At 45.3% G+C, this 21,484-nt stretch overlaps 1 protein-coding gene across 2 annotated transcripts in view; it reads right to left on the bottom strand.

Annotated features, from left to right (window-relative positions):
• Positions 1 to 14,938, bottom strand: part of ME3 (malic enzyme 3) — a 184,034-nt gene extending 169,096 nt beyond the window's left edge. Inside the window, exons 1-2 of one of the 2 annotated variants that reach the window (XM_042959698.1) lie at positions 14,833 to 14,938; positions 14,259 to 14,456 (exon numbers count right to left, since the gene is read on the bottom strand). In XM_042959698.1, coding sequence (XP_042815632.1) covers positions 14,259 to 14,441 — 183 coding nt within the window. In that variant the 5' untranslated portion in view covers positions 14,442 to 14,456; positions 14,833 to 14,938. Of the gene's footprint in view, positions 1 to 14,258; positions 14,666 to 14,832 lie in introns of those variants that run through there. The other variant, XM_042959699.1, reaches the window with a different exon arrangement.
• Between the last annotated feature and the right edge of the window lie 6,546 nt (positions 14,939 to 21,484).

The raw sequence follows: 21,484 nt of genomic DNA, 5'->3' as shown, positions 1-21,484 counted from the left end.
TATAAAAGTTCATTCTTTTGAAGAGGAAGTCAATTAAAGACAGCCACTGCAGTGATACTAGAGAATAGGTTACCCAAGATCAAAGTCTTGGGAAACCCATGGTGTAAAACCAAAGATCTCTGACAATTTTGTAAGAACTGTAAGATTATTAGCCTCCCAGGAATTTTCATTCTGGAAAGCTTGTTTTCATCATTGGACTTTCTATGATGTTCATAGTTTCATGATTACAGTCATAGCATGTGACAGATGGCTTTGCCCAGATGATGCCAAAGACTGTATGAAAAACAAGAGTTGTTTTACTGTGGCATTTGTGCTGCTGATTCTTTTAAAACTTCACCTCTTTCAAAATCTTTAAATAGTTTTTTACCTAGACAAGTGACTGATACTGGGTCAAATTTGCCAAAAAAAATCATTCCCATAAGCTTTTGATTTGCTATTTTCCTTCCCCAGGAATTATGGTTTACAAAGACAAACCAGGACCCAGCAAAGCAAAAGGCAAGCTAAAATTCAATCCAATGGAGAAAGTGACAACACTCTGCCCATGGAAGGCCAAATTTGTGAAAGGTTCATACTGCATGAACTTCAAATCCTTGTTTCTATTCCACCTAAGTGTTCTCAAGGGGGAAAAAAAAATAGAGGAAGAAAAGAAAAAACAGAGGAAGGAAATTCTCATCTAGAAAATACAATTTCTGAACTATGAATATTTTTTTCCATTTTCAGTGTAAAGAATTATTGCTTTTCCAGGGGATTTAAGGAAAACACAGAAGAAAAAGGAAGTCCCTTGAACCCTGTAGGTGTTAAAATAGAATCGCACTCAGTCTTCATGATGGGGGAAGGGCAGCAAGGCCAGGCTTGGCAATGTCCCCTCATGACAAAAATGACCATGTTCTCAGTGAGTCAGCATCTTTTCTCCACTTTGGGAGATAAAATTATAACCAGATTACTGCTTTGTGGGAACAGAATCAGAACAAGGATCAGTATCAGAACAACCAATATTCAGAGTAAAACACTTAAAGTAAGGCTAAGTCAGTAAGTCCTCACATTTCCCCCAGTGCCAAAGTACTCCTTAAGGAATTTCAGGTTTTCAGAAATCTTGCACTTAACAATAATTTTCCAACGTTTAAGACACACAACGTTCTAAACCAAGCAGAATTTCTGATCCTGGCATTAGATAACCAGTATTAATAGTTTTACTCTGTTTAATTCTAGGCAAAGACAAAGAAATATAATATCCTAGTGAAGCTGTATAAATTTATGATGGATAAATATTTGGTTTCCAATTGCTTTTCTTCTTCTTCTTCTTTTTTTTTTTTTTGAATATTGACAATAAATCTTGATCTCCTCCTGCTATTAGGCACTCAAGGAATTCTGGAATGGATGCAGTCTCTGCTTCCTTGGCACCTCTCAGATATGTGTCGGCCTCCCCATCATCACATTAGGCCCTTCTGAATCCCACAGTATCACGTCCCAGCGCCCCCTCCCTTCAGGACTAAGATCAAACTCTTCAGGCAGGCAACAGCAGCCCTAGTCCCCCACCCATGTCTGACCTTGCCTTGCTCTCCAGCCCCATCACCCCACACACTCTGTCCTTCAGAATCACTCACAGTTCTTCACAGGCCATGCCATTCTACCATATTTGCTCAGGATGCCTTTCCTCCACCTTGTCTGCCCAGGGAATCCCTATATACCTTTTAGGTATTAGCACTGACACACAGATAAAATTAAGTAGTTACCTCAGGAGAGAGGTCAGAGCAGATTTCCATTTTTACTTTACGTCACACATTATTTACATAATTTAATATAAGGATCCAAGTCCATCCACTTTAAGAAACTTTACCCTTCTCCCACCAAGGCAAAAATGTCTTGGGCATTACTAATAACATAATTTTAATGTAATATAAAACCTATTATACTGCATGACATTTATGGGTTTTCAAGTCTGTCTCTTCCTCTGAACCCTAAGCTCCCTGAGGGCAAAGATCATGACTGATTCAACCCATTCTTTTTCAAACCCAACACAGTGCCTGGACACACAAGGTGCTCAACAGATGTCTGTTTAATAAACCAGTGAACAGTCTCAGAGAACCTGGATTGATCCCTTCATTACTGCTGCCTGTCATTGTCTGGGATACCTGGGCAATTCACTTAGGCTCTCTGGGCCCTGGTGTTGCCCCCTATAAAACAGATGGTCTGCCTCACAAGGTTTTTGTGGGCATCAAATGAGATGACCCACCAGGAAGCACTTCCAAAGGTAAAACGCCAGCCTTCTATGTCCTTGTTATTATGAGGTGTGCTGAGGAAGTATGGGAAGTATCACCACCAACTATAGCAGCAGCTGCATTGAGCTTGGGTGGCATGACAGGGAAATTTGTGCAGATGGAGTCCTGGTCAATCTGAAGAACGACACAGGGTCATGTCCCATCCAGTCCACCTTCAAACTCGATTTCCAACCCAGCCACTTTTCTCCTCTGCCCTCCACCCCATCACCCACGTGCCAGCCCTGTCTTCTCTCGCTCCCACTGCTGCAGTCACCTCTAGTGGTCTTCCTGCTTCCACTCTTGCCCTCCAACCTGAGGGCAACCAGAGAGACTGTTCATTCACGTAAATCCAATCCTATCACTTCCTCGCTTAGAATCACGTAAGAGTGTCCTGTTGTACAGAGAATGAAACCTGGCAGCCAGACTCCACGGCCCTGCATGCTCTGGCCCCCAAGTCCTCTCCACCCTGATTTTAGGTAAGGCCCGCACCTCCCCCTGCCTTGCTCGTCGCACTCCCATTGGACTCCATTATGTCAGGGCTCAGCACCCGGCCTTCGACGCTGCTTGCTGCCTCCAGACTCTGCATGAGCTGTTCCCTCTGCCCCAAACACTCTTACCCTGGCTTCTCCTCTGGTTGGCTCCTCTTTCTTTAGGAACCTTCTCAAATATCGCCTCCTTAAGAGGTCTTCCCTCACCATTGAAGTCAACCCTCTGTTATTCTCTCACATTGTTCCCTGTTTATTTCATCTCTACCACTAATAACCATCTGTATACTTTTATTTACTTGCTGTCCTTCTCTATAGACAGCTACAGGAAAAGTTTACTTCACGATTTTTTCTCTGCTTGGCGATAATATATGTAAGGCATCTATAAAAGTATCTGGCAGGGCAGGCATTATCTAAGTGTTCATTATTATTGTTTCTAATATTATTACTCCAGCAATTATGAGTCCCGGAGGAGGGAGCTGACTCGGTGTCCAGTTGACTGGTAGGAGGTCACAGAATGCCAAACAGCTCAGTCAACAAAGGAACAGCCCATGATGCTAAAGGGCCTCCAGCCTGGGCCAATTCCTGGAGGCAGGACTACCTCTCCGCCCTGCAGGCCCTCCCTCCCAGCGCCCCACAGCAGGACGCACACCCACACCCATGCTGTCATCTCCCACAGGCATGGCCAGGCAGCTCCTGAGGCTTCTGAGACGTGAGGAGAAGCTCCTGCCAGCTCCTGGAGTGTGAAAACAGTGGAAATCTTCCAGCTCTGATGGACAGATTTCAAAGCCTGTTTCTAAAAATGGCTGTTAACAGGGTTTTTTCCCCACACCATATCCATGCCTGCTTTATCAGGGGGCAATGGCATCGTTGTTCACTGTTCTGTGACCTGAAGTGATTTCACCAGTCAAAACAAACAATGATGGGGTGGAAAAGACCAAAAATAAAAGAGATAAGAAGGGAGAGCATGACATTAGGGCTAAGCTCTCTGTCAGCTGTTTTGTCTTCATGATCACATTACTGCAGAGAAAGACACAAAACCTGAAATGAAGGTGGGAATCAGGAGCAGGCCTACTCTTCCTTCACAAATGGACACCCAGCATATGTCCATGTTCAATATTAAAGCATCCCCTTTCTATGGAGAGACTCAAAGGCACGCTGCATAGTCAATGGGGCTGACTCAGGCACTATTTTAGGAGGGCAGACAAAGGCAGCAGGTCAAAGGGACAGACACCAACCTCAACTCACTCCCTGGGCAGGACATCCAGCCCCTCTGGGCCTTTGAAACCTCACCTGCAAAATCATGGTAACTGCTCAGAGATGGAGGGCTGGACAAGATGACCTATTAGTCTTTTGAGGGATGCTCATCCTGAGTTCTAACAGATCCTCATTTAAAATGTTTTTATGCAAGTATTCATTAATGACCCACAGCAGAGTATATGGAGATTGTAGGAGTCTCTTAAACTCTGCCCAGTCTGGCTGCCAGCTTGGTGAAGTGGGCTGTGCCCAATTTAGCTGAATTTGAAGCAACATTTTAACTTCTATGCTCAACTACTATAGCAGACATTCTCTTGTCTTGCTGCTTTGTATCATAACCTCATGAGACAGAGTGTTAGAGACAGACAGAGACCGATGGACTGGCAGATAAACAGATCTGCTAAGTTTGGGTTTGTTTTTCAGAGTTCATTTTTAAATGCTTGGTTAGAATGTGCCAAGATGTTGGGACAAAATCCTGAGATTCCTGCAGGGTTTGATGGTGGCCACTCCCTTCCACCCCAGTCTCAACTTCCAGAAGTACGAGCTCTTCACATGGCTCTTGAGTTTTCTGCTGCCACAGACATTTTTATTCAAGTTTCTTTGAGACAAACATCTAGATCATCCAATTTAAGCTCCGTCAAGTACAGAGAAATTATCATAACGTCTCCACCCAACCTGCCTCTTCCCTGACTCATTCCTCTCTTATCAAACCTCTGCCCAAATCGGTTGTATCCCTGCCAATGGAAAATGAATTTGGATCTCTCGGTCTTCCCTTCTCCTTCAGAATGGATTCTCTAAGAGGGCAGGTCCGCAGCCTATGGTGTGATGCCTTGTGTTAGGAACGGAGCAGAAGCTTCAGAGACATGGATTAACTGAGAATTAACTGAGCACTTACAATGTGCTTGACATATATCATTTCATTTAATCACTGGAGTACCCTGTGAAGTAGGTATATTTTATTATCATCTCCCTTCCAAAATGAGAAACTGAGGCTTAGAGAAATGAAGTGGCATTCCCAAGATCCCAAATATAGTGAATGACAGAGCTGGAACTACAACCTTGACTCCGAATCCCTAGACTGTAGCCTGTGTGCTCTCCTGCCTACTACCTGGTCCAGGCCATATCCCTGGAAAACCACAGGCAATCGATTTGAGCTGACTACTTCCCCTCAGCCTCCAAAATCCTTTAACCTGTTGTTAGTTTTAGTGGGTTTAAATCTAATGTCTTTAAAGCGGCCTCAAGGATGAGAAAAAAAAATTTCATCATAAAGGTGCTATTCTTTAGATGACGTGCATCTGGCACAGCATCAGAGCAGAAGACTCTCTTAAAGAAATGGATTTTCAAAATGTATATGACCAGAATAACACATTTCTGCTGGCTTTCAAAATCCTCCAAGTCCCATGGAGAGATCTAAATAGGATTTACATTGTCACCATCTTTTTAGAAGAGACAGGAGATGGGATTGTATACCATCAGTCTTCACCATAGTAGTTTCTTACCTGTCCAGGAGGGAATGTGAAAGTGATTCATGTAATTAATGGTTGTAGAGGGTACTACGAAGAAGGCATTGTAGCTGGGCACATGATGCCTCAGACATGGCTCTGGCTCTGAAAATGATATCAAGATGGAGACAATCATGCATACTATAAAGGTATACTGAGGCCAAATGTGGAAAAGAGCCATGACTGCATGAGCTAAACGCCAAAGGAGTGTAAAGGATGAATAAGTAGCTTCCATGTGGCACTATTAAGGAAGGCAGTGTGGCAGAGGTAGCCCTGAAGAGCCCTAATACCCATGCGCCTCTCATTACACTGACCTACTGAATTCAACTTCCTGCTTACTAACTGGTCCCACCATCACCCCTCTTACATGGTAAGCTCCCTGAAGGCAAAAGAAGGTGGTATTCACCTTGGATTTCCACTGCCTAAAACATAAAAGATACTGAGCAAATGTTGATTGAATAAATTTGATACACAAACGAGTCTTTGGGAAATTACACACATTTAAAGGGTGAAGAGAAGGCATCCAGTGATCTTTAAAGTTCCTTCCAATTCCCAGAGTCTGATCTAACAGAGCCAGTGGAGGTGGTAACAGTTTGTCAGAGGTTCCACGACACGGAGTACCCTGTTAGTACCTGGCAAGACCCCAGAGCATCAGACTCCATGTGCCAGCCACAAGTGAGAGGGCACATGCAGCCCCGAGGTGGCTGTGCATCATGGAGAAGGGCAGGGTTGGTAGAGGATGCAGGCCTATAACCAGATGGCCTAGGTTCAAGACCCAGCTCTGCCATTATGACTTGCATGACCTTGGGTAAGTTAGCTAACTCAGCCAACCTCCTTGTGCCTCCATTTCCTCATCTGTAAAATAACAGCGTGCTTCACAAGGTTGTGGTATTACATGAAACGTGTTAATCATAAAAACTGCTTAGAACAATTCTGGGCACACTGTATGCCCTAAAAAAATTCTAGCTCATTTAATTATTACTTGAATCCCCTCCACAAGGCACTCCACTATGGAAGGAAATTCGGTACAGTAGGAACCTGGCTTGGAAAACTCAACACCTCCTTCAGAAACCAGAGAAAGAGGGAATAGAGACTGTCTAGTGTAAGTGGAGACCCAGCTCCACCTTACACAATGAAGGCACTTGGCTTCCTTTCTTTCTCCTACTGGGAAAGTCACAGGACACCTCAGCAGCTCAGGAGAGATGCGAACTTGTGCAGACAGTGGCTCCGTCCTTCTGTTTTCTGAAAGAGCGAAACAAAACAAAACAAAGGACCCAGCAGGGTCTGCCCTCTCTAGAGTTCCACACCTTTGGGGAGTACGTTTCAGGACCAAGTGTGCTGTGGGCTTCATGTAGATACAAGCCAACAACAGTGCAGAATCCAGACAAAATGCTTTTAAAAAAATACTATTCTCAAGTTGCTAATCATTCAATTCAACTCTACAGTCCCTCCAGCTTTCAGTACAACTTTTAAAAGCAAATGCAGCTTTGATTTTCTCTTATTCAAGTTCCTCAAAGCTGACGATCTTTCCATCAAATATCCCTCTCCTCAAATGACTGGGTACATTTTACTCTTTCCTGTGTCCCTTTTGGTCGGAACTGCATTTTAAGCAGGCTGCCAGGCAACCGTTTGGGTACAGAATGAATGCATGCTTTTAACCGCTGACCTCAGCTCCCCAACAGTAGGGTATCCCTCAGATTTTCATCACACCGTCATAGAGCATCTTTTGTGTTCTACATCAGAGAGGCAGTCAGACATCACCCCAAAGGATTTCCCAATGTACTTTCCACACATCAAAGTGAAGTTTTGGAAGCAGACAACAGTCCATGTCCTTACAAACAAAAGTGCTGCACATTAGTGATCCCTCTGCAATGGCCATAGGAATGAAAGGCCCTTTTCTCCCCCTCGCCACAAAATGGGCATCTGGAAAGAAGAGGGTAGATGATAAAAGAAACCTTTGGTAGCAATGGCAAAAATGCAAAGTAAAACAAAGCTGTAACCCCAGAACATACAAAGGTCCAAGGGGACCAAGAGAAACTATAAACAGGGAGACTGGAGATGAACCTGGAAATGTATCCACAGACACTCCACACAGACAGCCCAGAGAGCTGGACTGGCTGAGATTCCAGCTGGTTCAGGTCTGAGCCAGACAACACGTATTTCTGTATGGGACGTGCCCTCCAGTGTCACTATTTCCAAGATCTAGTGGTTGCTGTTTACAATCATTTTTAGAACAGGTGGCAGGGTTCCTAGGTTAACATTTTATTACATGAAACTAAACATATTGCCTCTAGAAGATAACTAATGATATGCAGGCAAACTTTGAAATAGCACACAGAATAAGAATGCCACCCCTGTGTTAGAGATGGGTCATAGTAATAGTGGGCCATAGAGAAGGCCATAGTGATCTACACTCCAGATAGAGGTGATCCTGGGCATATACACACTACACAGGCAGATCTTTGGGGAGCAGAGACACAGGGTGAAAGATGGGGGCTTTGGTGAAAAGGGAGGTGAAATGAAGGAATCTTAGCAGACGTGTCTCTGAATGACTCATTCATCCAATAACTGTTTACTGAGCACTAAGTATGGGCCAGCCACTGTTCTGAGTAGCTTGGATACATCAATGAACAAATATGACAAAAATGCCTGTCTTAACGGAGCTTACGTGATAGTGGGGAAATACAAACAATAAACAAGAGATATTAATTAGGTGAGATTAGGTGAGGTCATTAAATAGTACATTAGGTAATATCAAACACCATGGAGGAAAGTAGACCACGTTCAGGAGGACCAGGAAAATTGAAGGACATTCACAACTGCATCTGGTGGGGCATGAGGGGATGGCCATGTGGCTATGGAGGGGACGTGTGTTCACGGAAGGGGGAACAGCCACTGCAAAGACTTGAAGCAGGAGCATGCTTACAGTGTGTGAGGAACATCGAGGAGGCCAGCTGGTTTGGGCAGTGAGTGAGGCTGAGGAGTAGCAAAGACAAGGTCAGAGAGGGTCAAATCACCCAAGGTGTTCTAACGACTCCGACTTTGTGGGGTTTGAGCAGAAGAGCGACGTGACCAAACAGTTTTAAAAGGATCACACTGGCTGTTGTGTGCAGAGCAAATAAGAGGAGCTCAGGTGTTAGCAAGAATGCCAGCTAGGAGGCTGCAGTTTATCCAGCCAAGGAATGTTGGTGACTTAGGTCAGGGTGGGACCCATGGTAAGCAGGGGTTGGATTCCAGACTTGTCCAAAAACACAGCAACAGAACTATCTGGTTGACTGGCTATGGGGTGTGAAAGAAAGAGAGTGGCTGAGGATGTGTGCAAGTTTTAGCCTCTCGAGATGGGGTTAAGAATCGGAAGGAATAAGACTGGAAGGTGGTAGACCGATGAGGAGGCTCCTGCAAAATCTAGACATGGGATGATGGACTGAACAAGGCTGGTGGTAGTAGGGATGCTGAACGTGAGTGGAGATATCTGCCATGTTCAATCTGTGCCCTTGAAAGACACTTCGCCTTCCCTCTGGCTTCTGTAAGGAACTGATGGCAGATGCCAGAGCAGCCATTGTGGACCATGAAACGTAAGATGGATGCTGAAGATGGAGAAAAATAAAATTAAGCCACATCCCCAACCTGCAATCGTCCGTCCCAACTTGTTTATAAGACAGACCTACCCTCTGTCTTGTTTAAGCCTCCCTATTGGGTTTGCTTCGTTACAATTGCCTAACCTTTAGCCAGACTAATACGGGTTCTGTCAGCCATTACAAACACGAAACCCTAACAGCAAATGCTTTCAATCTCATGAAGCCAGAACGGTAGTCAACAAGGTGGGATTTAATTCCAACCTGCTTCTGCTTGTTTGTTCTTAAAATATTGGAACGATAGTTGAGCTTCAATGTCCTGAGTCACTGCACACGAAGCTCAAGTGTAGAGTGAACTGCTGCTAATGGAAATAGTGTTGACTTCCTAACCCACTGCTTCTCTGTCAATCAGGGGTGCCCAAGTCAACATCCTGTCCAAAGCAGAGGTCTCACGAAGACACATGATGTTTTCTGCTTTGGGTGCAGGAAACAGCATCACCAACAAACTTCTAAATGCCCATATGACCCAGCCATCATCTCCTGATTGATCGGTGAGCCAAGTATGGCACCAGCTCCCCTCACGCAAAGGAGGCAAGATCAAGTTCTAAGCTGGCACCAAATAAAAACATACAGCTTAACCAAAGGCAAATCCTAGCTGTGTGAGAATCTAAGGACTCACCACTGAAGACACAAGAGATTCAGCTGAAATGCTGCAGCACTGGCCACCAAACCTTGACACGCTCACTAACCTACATGCATCAGATCCACGTAGGAAGGTGGTCATCTGCAGAGCCCTGCAGTCTCTGAATGCTGCATGAAATGTGCTGGCACATAATCATGGTGATTTGACTAAGCACCCTTCTCACTCGTTCTTTCCCCATCAAGCTCAAGAGAAAAAACTGCAGAGAGGCAGGTGGAGGGCTGGTGGAAGTTTACGGTGAAAGTCACTGCTGGCATATGGGTCAAAGGAGGAGGCTGATGCACTCCAAGAAATAATGTATACCTTCAGTGAAATGCCCTTAAGTCTGGGGAGGTAAGGGTCCTCCAAACAGGCCGCTGGCAGGCATTTGTCTGGGCAACAAGAGCATTAGGGTACCTGCAAAGTAGCAGCACTAGGATTAATAAAGTTGAGAGGAAAGGGGTCATAACTCCATTGAGATCGTTAAAGAGCATCTATTCATTGGGCATCTCAAGTCAGACACAGAGAACACCATGCGACAAAACAGCCTGTCTGCATGGTGCTCAGGGCCTAGTGTGGAACACCAACCAGCCATTATCACAGGGTGCTCAGTGCCAAAAGGAAACAAACACAGAGAGATAAGACGAATGCGGGGACTGGAATCTAGTATGGGGAGCAGGGAATAGGAAGGCCCCTCCCAAAAGAGGGTACCGGTAAAGGTGAGGCTAGAAATGTTCTGAAGGCCCACTTGCTACCTGAATAGAATGGGGATGAAAACCTGCCTATGAAGACAGCCCTATAAATAGGGGTTGATAGTTACCTATTTAATGTAAGTAAAATATAGCTGACATCTTGTAATATGTATCAAATATCTGCCCTGTTGCCACTGTCAATGGGTAACAGAAGAGGTCCTTACATAAATCTTACAAGAAAAATATAAATGGTAGTAAAAAAAAGAAAGAGAAATTGACGTACCATTGAATTTGCATCACTTAGAAAACCTAGACTCCAATAGGGAACTCAGAATCCTCTAGTTCTAATTCTGTCATTATTAGGAATATGCCTAAATCAGCCAAAGCAGATGTAAATGAGAATTGTCATTGCTATTCAGTGGACTGAAAATCAGAAGGCAGGCTGCTTCTATCCACTTCTGCAACCATGATGATCTCTCTGGGCTTACCTTCTCAGCTTGTCCCTCCATCTGAAACTGTGGAACTGAATGAGAACAATGATTTTCAAAAACTTTTTTTCTTTACAACAATCCATAGTGAAAACTGGTTTTTCACGTGGTGACTTAATACTTTTCTTTATGAAGTTTAATGCATTTGCTCTTTTTAAATTCTATTCTAACCTATTTCTTTAAAATAAAAATGCTGGGTTAGACCCACTAAGCTTAACTTCATGTTCCAAAATTTGTGACCCGTAATCTGAAAACCTGCAGACTAGGTCATTTCTAAGGGCCCCTCCACCCCCACCTCTGGAGTGTCAACATGATCATTAAATATTTCGTTTCTTTCAGTTTGCAAAATGATTTCACAGGTATCTCCCATGATCCTCAGAGCAGTGGTGCGACATGGGCAGAGGGGCTCATGAACTCATCACAGATCACACGGGCAGATTATGACAGAGCTGGAACCAGACCCAGTCATTCCAGAACAGCAGTGATACTTGGCCCATTCAGCAGCTCTTCTCCTAGAGAATTCCATCTCCCAACAATGTGCTGCCCTCAAGCTTCTTATTAAATGCCTCTCCTGACCTATCTAAACTGGGACGCAAATCTAGCGAACACATTCCCTATGCTATACTCTACATCCCTGTGACTTATTTATCTTATAACTGGAAGTGTGTACCTCTTAACCTCCTTTACCTATTTCACCCATCCCCAACGCCGCTCACCTCGCCTCTGGCAGCAACCACACTTGCAACTAATGGAATATCATATGTCAACTATACTTCAATTAAAAAAATAAAGTTAAAAATTAAAAAGAACCTCGTAAACACATTCCAAGAATGTAATGCTAATTTTCATGTTCATGGCCTTGCTAGGTCCTTCAGGAAATACCCCACGCCAGCCACAAATGCATGAAACTCAGCCCCTGCCCTGGAGGAGCTCATCGTCTAGCAAAAAAAACAAAATCCACCCACAGACCCGCCCACTAAGTGCAGCTCCCTTCCAAGCTGCCTTCCTCTTATTTTCTCAGTGATAACCTCAGTTCTGTTTAAGTCAGCAAGTCTCCCCATCTGGCTGATGGAAAGTGCACGCTTCAAGCCTTCCCTGGAGAGTCTCAGAGTGCTGGAGGTCAGCGGGACAGCAAGAGGGGGGGGCACTGCAGGGGGAAGTGAAGGGTGTCAGCAGCAGCGCCCTGCAGCGCTGTTCCTTCCGTTGCTGCTCCTCCCACCCTCCCCAAGGGTGAATGGGGGGGGGGGGTGCCAACAGACTCCCTCTGCATCACCCCAGATACCTTCCTCACCCCAGACCAGCATCACCTGACTTCAAGGATATACAAAAAATCTTAAATATTATGAAACAGTCAGGCCCCCTAGCTTTATGGACAACGTCCCATTTATATTATTTAGGAAGAAAAAATTTATATCAGGGACAAGGAGAGAGTGCTTTTAGGCAGTCATACACCTAGGGCTAAAAAAGAAGACATTCAAGACCTTATTTTTTTTTTTTTAACTATTCACAAAGCAGTTAAGTGCTGACTGGTAACATGCCAGTACTTCTAAGGCACATATTGTCAAAACAATTGGAGTCTGTGGTGGGAATTTATTGTTTTGCTTTCCAGCCCCAACCCCTCCTTCATCTGATGACTGTGCACAGATTTACTGTGCAGAAGCCACATCCCCTTACTCTAAAACAGTTGGTATGAGTGGCACTACCTTAAACTCTATCTTTAATTCTAAGAGTGAGCCCTGACAGGCTTAAGTTATGGTAATCAGTTTGAGAATAGGAAGGGAATTCAATCAGAGTTGGTGGGACAGATGACTCTTTTCTTGAGACTTCAGAGACAGTATCCTTCTCTACCAGAAGAAAGTGTCTTTCTATCCCTGCACAGTGTGGTGTGAAAAAAAGAGATAGGACATTTTGGCAGCACTGAGGCTAAAGACTCCCCTGGATGGAGTCTGAGGATAAAGCTGACATTGCAGAAGCAGAGAGCCAGAAAGCACCTGCACACTTAGAGATGCCATCTGGACTGCTGGGTCAAGTCTTGCCTGCAACCCTTCCTCTAGATATTTAGTTAAAGAAGGCTTTTGTCTGCTTAAGCCAGTTTGAGTTGACTTTTTTAACACTTGCTACCAAAGTAATTAAAATTCATAAAACACCTTAAATACCCCAAAGTAGTAATATACAAAGGACTTAAGGTCTCTTTTGGAGGAGGCAAAGAGTGACGTGATAAGGAAAGATTTTTTTTTCATAGCTTCTATTAATTCTGCAGGAAATAAACCCAATATTTAGCATCTGTATAATTGTTCCTATTTCTCAAAAACACCTCTCCACGTGTATTTCCTCACCTGAATTTTACAATCCTGAGTCAAAGAAATTACTAAAAATGTTTGTTTTGTAGTAATTACTTGTTTATCAAGCACTATATAGTTTAAAGTATCATTTCAACTTCAGTAATTAATTTGTCACAATAACCAAATGAGGTAGGAATAGTGGTCTGTCATGCTATCATTTTAAGCAGGAGAAAGCTGAACCCTGTAGACAGTAAATGAGATGCCCAAATTAATCTGAGGAGGTGTCAGGAGACAGGCCTCAAACCTAAGTGTCTTGCTTCCAGGGTTTTACCATCAGTGATACTAAACTCTACTTCCAGAAACAAATGCGTGTGCTCTTAAGCACCATGTTCTGGATTCCAGTGGCAGAACCAGAACTAACTAGCTCGTGACCTTGAGCTAGTTCCCTTTGTTTTGTTTCCTCATCTGTAAAAGGAGAGATTTGAGTTAGGCTCTCTGATGCCCCGTCAAGGTCTAAAAGTTCTTTAATTCTAGACTTCCTTATTCCCACTCTCAAATTAACCTTAACTCAGAATAATTACAACCTTAGTCGACATTTGTTCTCACTGGGTGTCAGGCACCGTGCTAAGAATTCTGCCTCCATCTTCCTTTTACGTCTCACAACACGCAGGAGACAACTGTCTCTCATTTACAGATAAGAAAACATGAACCTGACAAAGGTTAAATGAACTGCCCAAGACCAACAGAATTAGTAAGCTTCAGGGGAAGATCTGACACCAGGTCGTACGGGCCACGAGGATACGTATCAACCCAGTTTTTATTGTTCCTGTAGAAGAAATAAGCCCCCCTGCATGACTGGTCACCTCTTTCCACGCAGAAAAGGGGTGGGATGGGGGAGCCGAAGCGAGCTACACCAAGCCTCTGCAAGGCAAAAATGGAAAACCACTGGAAGGGCGCCTGGAAAGATCCAACCCAGACCCAGGGGGCGGGGCGCCCCTCCCCGCCAGCCCCAGGGCCACCCTGCCCTCCCGGACCGTTACCTTGTTGAGATGCGGGTTCCTGGTAACATCGTAACCGCGCTTCTTCAGGGGCACCGGGCGCGCCGCTCCGGGCTTGGAGTGGCAGCCTCGGGCGGGTGCAGAGGGCGCCCAGCGCGGGACGGCGCCGCAGGCTCGGCCCCGCAGGGGCGCCAGCCGTGCGCTCGTGCCCAGCGCGGCGCCCATGGTCCTTGCGCAGACCTGGCACCGGGGAGAAACCAAGGTCAGGGGCGCCTGACGGCCAACCACGAACCACGCGCGCCGCAGGGCACCGAGTCTGAGCCGAGGCTGCGTCCTCGGGTAAAGAGCAGAGGGTCGGGAAGGGTGAAAGGCGCTAGCCCCCGCCCCTCCTCGGCGGCCACCTGCGCCGCTCTCCCGGCTCGCTTGCGGTGCGCAGGCCTCGCCAAACCCCCGGCAAAGCGAAAGCAAGCCCAGGAAGCAGATCCGGTGCGGTTGACCTCCCGCGCCATCCCCGCCCCCATCCCCGCGAGAAAGAGGCGACTGCTCAGCGAAGGCCCCCCCCCCACCTCCAGCCTCGCTCAGTGGCTTGCCTCGATCCCTTCCTTCCTCAGCCCACCTGTGCTGCGCCCAGAGCTGATGTGGCAGGCGGGGCGAGTTGCTGCGGTCCAGTGTTCCCCTCCTGCCAATGGCTGGACCTCACCCGCAGCCGCGAGAGCGCTAGGCTCCTGCGTTCCGGAAAGAGAGGTCCCCGAACCTTTGTTCGCAGTGCGGGGCTTCCCCTGAGGACGCGCGTGGAGTGCCTCGTAACCGTGTGCACGTGCCTCCCCAGTGCCTGAATGAAGCTCAGCTTGCCTCCTGAGCCGCTCCATCTTGACTAAAGAGCCGCTACATCTTGCCAAACTGAACGCCCAGAGGGGGTAGCGTTTAGGGATTAACATAGCCTTTACTGTCTCACCCTTTAGGGAGGCCCTGGCTTTGGGATTCAAAGTAGAAACCCTCAGACACCCGGTGTTCAGTGTTGCTTTGCGCAGCCCAGTACAATAGCCATTAGCCACATGTGGCTCCGTAAATTTAAACAAATTAATTTAAATGGAATAAAATTAAAAATCCAGTTCCTCAGTGACACTAGCCTAGTTTCACTGGCACGTAGTGGCTGTGGGATGGGATCGCACAGGTGTGGAACATTTACATCTTTGCAGGAAGTTCTGTTAGACACCACTGATAACAAGGTCCACAGTTACCGGTAGGGCTCCTGGGTACCCTGTGGAGCCTGTCATGGATTGCTGTGGACAGAGACCTTGAGGTCCATCTAGTCTTGAATTTAACTTTACGCTTTATCCATATAGTAGCCAGGAAATTCCTTTTAAAGCAAACATTTCATCCTATGTAGAATAAAATCCAGACTCTTTGATGCCTGTGGGTTATCCCACAGCCGGGCTCCTTCCAACTTCTTCAGGCTCATCCTATTCCAATCTCCCTCTCCCTGTGCTGTAGCCACCTCTCTCCTTCCTGTGGCCCACCTCCCACCCCCATCCAATCCCTTTCCACCTCAGGGCCTTTGTATTTGCTATTGCCTCTACTTACAGTGTTCATTCTCTCAGGTCTCCACTAAATTGTCAACGTAAGGCCTTTTTTCCACTTCATCCAATGTCAGCCTCCACTAGGGACTACATAGTGAACGGTTTTTCCCTTCCTAGAACTTGCCAAAGCCAATAATTAGCTCATTTCTCTAATTGTTTATTGTCTGTCTCCACCTAGAATGTAAGCTTCTTGAGGAAAGACCCTTTGCCTCTAAACCCCTGTATCTTCACTGCCCAGCTTCACTGCCCAATAAATAGTTGGGTGAATGAAGGAAAGTGACAGCCACTTTCATAAAGATTGGACTGGAAAGGAGACTGAAGGAGATTATTCCTGAGGGAGAGGAGAGGATCCTGACTCCAGGCAGGGGCAACAGCAGACACTGTGAACTCTTGATCATTTACATAAGCCTGTAAATGATCTTTTTTTTTTTTTTAAACCAATTTGAGTCAGATTTTTGTGCTGCAACCAAGAGCATTAACTGATACTTTTCTCTCAATACTGCTTTTATATTTGCACATCTTCCCACCAGTCAACAAACATCTCAAGGGGGTAGATTGTGTGTGTGTGTGTGTGTGTGTGTGTGTGTGTCCATCTTTGGTTTCTGACACATAGCAAATCCTCACAAACTGTTGAACGAATCTGCCTTTGCTTGATACAATGAGCTTTCTCCCACCTGGGGGACACTTAATAGGTAACCTCAGTCATTTGAAACTTTGCTGGAAACCAGGATGGAAACAACAAAGTTTTCCAAACAAGCCAATAATAATTCTTATATAATCTCTTCACTGAAGCATGCACAGTTTATATATGAGAGTCTGTCACAAGTCCCCGTCTGTGGCCTATCTTTTCTTAACTCAGACATAACTCTAGCAATATTGTTTTTCTTTTGTGCATGTTTGATCTTTCGCCACAGTAAAGGAGAGGTGCTAGCAGCAGAAGGCAGTAGCAAGAGGAAGTGACTGCTCCACAGAGCCGTCCAGGGGCCCAGGTTCTCTCTCCAGGGTGTTGTCCACTCTCCCCAGAAGCAGATACCACATCAGAGCCCCAGCCAGAGGAGAGGGGGAGAGAGAGGACGTGAAGGGCACCTTCAGGGAAGTGCCGTGTGTAAGTTGCCCATATTCTACTCACATTCTATTAGTGAAAACTAAGTCACAATCACATTAAACTACAGGAAAATCTGAAAAATATTGTCTGTAGTGGGAAAGGCACATATTCTACCACAAGAAAGAATGGGAAAATAGGTTCCTGGGGACTAAAAACTACAAGTCTAGATTTAACACTTTTACATTAAAGTGCTTGGCATGGAAAGGATACACAGAAACTGTTAGCTATTATTATTATTGCCATCCATGTGTCCATCTCTGGTTTCATGACAACTTCTTTACTTTTAGAGATGAACAGAGGATTACAGAGACCAGGTTCAGAGCCATGGAAGCTTTCCAGAACTCTGTCCAGCTCCCTTCAACTCTGACCTCCTTAGCTAGCCAGCCCTGTGGTCTGGTCCAGCACTAGATAGAACTAATGTGTCTCCATAATTCGTCTTGGCCACCCTCCCTTCACATCCCATTTACTGACTTCTGCCATGATTGTGATGCTGCTTCCTGGGGTCGCTGGAAAGGAATCCCATCCCCGTCCTCCCTGGCCAGTTTCTGTATTCACAGTGCACTTAGTACCTTTGTTTTTTCATTCTGATTACAGAAATTTGCATAACTATCTGTTGCCATACTAGATTGAATTCCTTGAGGGCTGGAACCACTATTTGCAATTCTTTGCATGCCCAATAGCTGGGACAGTGTCTGGCACCAAGAATGCACTTGATTTGTTGAATTAAATAAAATTGATAGGAATCAAATTTGTGCCTAAATTTCCAAGGAGTTGAACTTGATTGAAACCACATTTGGTTCATTGTTAAAAGGGCATCATAATAGCTTCAAATGAGAGTTTTAGTTCAGTCAGCTATCTTGAAACAAGACCATTTGTCTTTTGTAAGCAGATTTTAACGTCTCTACATATGGGTTTAAAAAAAATGGATGTGCATTACAAACTAATTAATTTTCAGCTATTCCCATTGCTTCACAAATGTGTAATGTTCTACACAACATTTCGTGTTTGTGATTGCCCTAAAAAGAAGTATTTAATTCACATTGCTGCTAGTAATAGTTGAAGATACTTCAACTCTACTGTTTATGCCAAAGGAGAATGGTGAAGAACATTTTTGTCCTTGTCCTCCGGCACAGGGCTCTACACACACCCTGTACTCTAAGACTTTGCTACATAGTTTCCTCTGCTTCCAGCACTTGCCAGTTAGAGCCTGATCATTCTTCCCCGACTCTGCTCAAACACCACATCCTCCAGCAGGTAAATCTTCCCAGATTCTCCATTCTTCAGTAGCTTGCACTGTTTCCCACAGGCTCCCAAAACTCTATTGTATGCATCTGTCCTATTGCACTTTTACAGTCTCTCTGTGAAGCAATTTACTTATGTGCCTGTCTTCTCTGAGCCTCCAAGGGGCTTAGAGAAGTAAAAGCAACAGCTTTGGATTCAGACAGTCTTGACTTCACCAGTGCTGAGCTTGTATAACCTTGGGCATTTTATGTGACCGATATAAGCCCCATCATCTTCATGAATAAACCTGGGATTCTAATATTACTTCCCACATTGGATTTTGGTGGATTAATGTATATATTTGTTTTTTAAACGCACATTATAATGCACTTCCCACATGCCAGGCACTGTTCTGGTGGTTTACAAATATCAACTCATGTAATCTCATAATATTTTTATGAAATACTGAGCTTGTTATTAAGCTATTTTGCTCAGCTCCAGATCTACCTTTTTATACTTGGGTTGACAGCTGGTGCATGGACTATGCAAATCAGTTCTTCTTTGACGCAGGTTTCCTAGTAATTTCTGGCAAAAGGGGGCACTCCAAGGAGATGACAAGCCAGAGAGGGGGTATTTCCTCCTTTCCCTGTACTTGCTTTTTTTTTTCCTTTTTGTGTCTCCCTCCCCCCCCCTCCCCCACCCAACACCCAGCATCAGTGGCTGGTCAGCCTCCACTATCCTCCCACATTCTGGAACCAGCCTTACAGGCTGTCCCAGCCTCTTCCCTTTGTTCCTCCCACCTCAGTGGTGGGAACTGCTTGCTATGGTTACCTTCTCAAAACTCCCTTCTCATTCAGCCCTCTAGCACCTGTCAAACCAGTTCTTTCTGTTAAATTCTTTTTGTTGAGCTACACTGACTGCAGTCTGGACTCCTGCCTGGACCCTGCCTGATACGGGTTGGTACAATTATTATCTCCATTTTATAGATGAGGAAACAAAACCTGAAGAAGTCAAATAACTTGCTGAAGTGGACCAGGGTTTAACCTAATCTGCGGAGGCCAAGGCATTCACTAGCACACTAAGGGCTCACATTTGGGAAGCGCTTAGCCAGGCCTAGAACGGGTAAGCACTCAGTGTACCCCGAACGGTCACCCAATCCCCAATTATCATCCTCATTGTTAACTCCTCAGCCTTGTATCTTACACAACACCTAGCACAGGCTTGTGTGCAATAAATGCCCCCTGGACCGAACTTGATTCACCTGAATAGGGAAGGACAAAGTGGCACAGAAGGCTTGAGCTAGAAAAGGATGTGGAGGTTAAAGGGGCCTTGGAGCCTCCCACACCCTCCTTTGGAGCTGTTTCCAGGGTAACTGGCTCTCCCTCTTCTTTTTCCTCCCTCCACCTCCCTGCCACCCTCCTCTCCTCTGATCAGGAGGGAATAAACAGTTCCCTGGTGTTCTGAAAATGCCACAAGGGGAAATGAAAGAGTAATTTTGTTGGGTAACAGAAGAAAACATGTTTCTTATTTTTCTATTGCACTGCATTTTATTTCCCTATTCTTCTGTTGCATTGCCATAATTTTTAATACCTAATTTTAACAAGAAAAGGATATCTTTGAAGTAACCACATTTCTAATAGAGGTGGCCACCAGACTCCATTATCCCTACAGAATGTGATCACAAAAACACTTTGAAATCCTTGTTTATAAACCCATTCAGGCTTCTACTCAAGTACTTGTGGTACCAAACATAATTGCTTCCAGATAGAAGGATACAGCATGTTGCATTTCTTTCTCATCAGACTCCCTGCCTGATTCTCAGTTACTTCTGTCCTAATCCTCAACAGGTTCATTTCCCTTCCCGGCCTGGCCTATGGGCCGGGCCGGCTCTTATTTTCATGGCTGGTTTAGGCCCAAACAATTCATAATCCATTTCATACACTCCAGCCACTTTTGCCCTGCTACAGAAAGTCTGAGAAGAAAACGCTCTTGATCAGAGTAAGCAGGGAGAGAATGAATTACCAGCACTTCATGTGTCTTTTCTAGGCCTCCGGATTTCCCAGAGGTTGTTTTAAAAAATCTATTTTCTGTCCCTCTTGAAACGCTCTATTCAAGCACTCAGTCCTCTGACCGCCACCACGCCATCTCTCCATTCTGCTCCTGGCCCCTCGGCCTCCTCCCTTCTCACACAAAAGTTAGACAAAAAGGCAACTGTTCGAAAAAGGCAAGATGAGGAAACAGAAATTCATGGCAGCAGCTGCTGAGCTAAGCAGCTGATAAGGGGGAACAAATTTGTGCCCTGGGTGTTGTTTGGAGGTCAGGGCAGTGGCCCAGCAGGGTAAGGGGAGGGCCCTTTGTCCACGGTGTGATTCACCCATCTGGCCCATTCAGCATCCCCTGCACCCGCTGACCCCTGTTTCTCTGGCTCCTTCCCCTCTTCAGCTCCCAGCTTGTTAAACTGTAATGAGCATATCCTGCCGCTTCCTCCTTGACTTTGCCACAGTTTCGACCCACTTCCATAATGGGGGAAAATGTTTTCCTCTGTTGACAGTTTTATTTCTCAGTGGGACAGAAATCATTAGCTTTCTGGAGGAATCTTGAGGATCGCACTAGTTTGGGTCATTTTTTGTCTTCTGGTTAAAGCACGTTTTCTATAATTGGTGAGCTTGATAGGCAATTCCTAGTGAACTTGGGTTCTCTTCGGCTCCTTATCACTTCAAGTGGTTTTTGTTTCCCCTTCTCACAAGATTTAAGCACTCAACCCCTCCCCTCAGCTCACATTCAGCCTCAACCCCACCCCCCTGCCCGATTCACTGGGCCTTGCCTCAAAGAGATTGTAATTTGTTTCCTTTGTGGATTCACCAGCTAGAGCTTTGGCTTGCATAGTTTATTACCGCGCTGGATTTATCTGTCATCCGGCAGCCCCCAGAGCTGCATTCACTGGGCTGTGAAACGAATGTGGATTCTGACCAAAAGGCCTGGGTTTCTCCCTCCAGGTCCCACCAATTGTTCCATGCAGGCTGCTGGTTTTCAAGAATATGAGCTTCTCAGAGCAGGTGGATTTAATTCTCCTTCACATGCACTTGGGGCTTGGATTCAAATCTGAAAGATTGGCTTACAAAGGGTAAAAGTGGAGACCAATCAAGCAGCATCCAGGTGATACGGACTGGAGAGATGCCCTTTTGCTCTTTAGGCTTCAGAATTAGCTACACACCTTTTTAATTTTTTACACACTGGACCCTGATGATAAAAGTGGGTTTTCAGATTGAGCACCACTAACATGTTATTTAACACTGCTCAATAAAATAAGGGATATAAACCAAGGTCACCATTTGGGGTTTTCATCTCAGAGTTTTGCCAAT

The sequence above is a fragment of the Panthera tigris genome, chromosome D1 (assembly GCF_018350195.1).
Source record: "Panthera tigris isolate Pti1 chromosome D1, P.tigris_Pti1_mat1.1, whole genome shotgun sequence".
Lineage (NCBI taxonomy): Eukaryota > Metazoa > Chordata > Mammalia > Carnivora > Felidae > Panthera > Panthera tigris.
The sequence above is the reverse complement of the archived record's forward strand: the minus strand, read 5'-3'. Positions and strand labels throughout refer to the sequence as shown.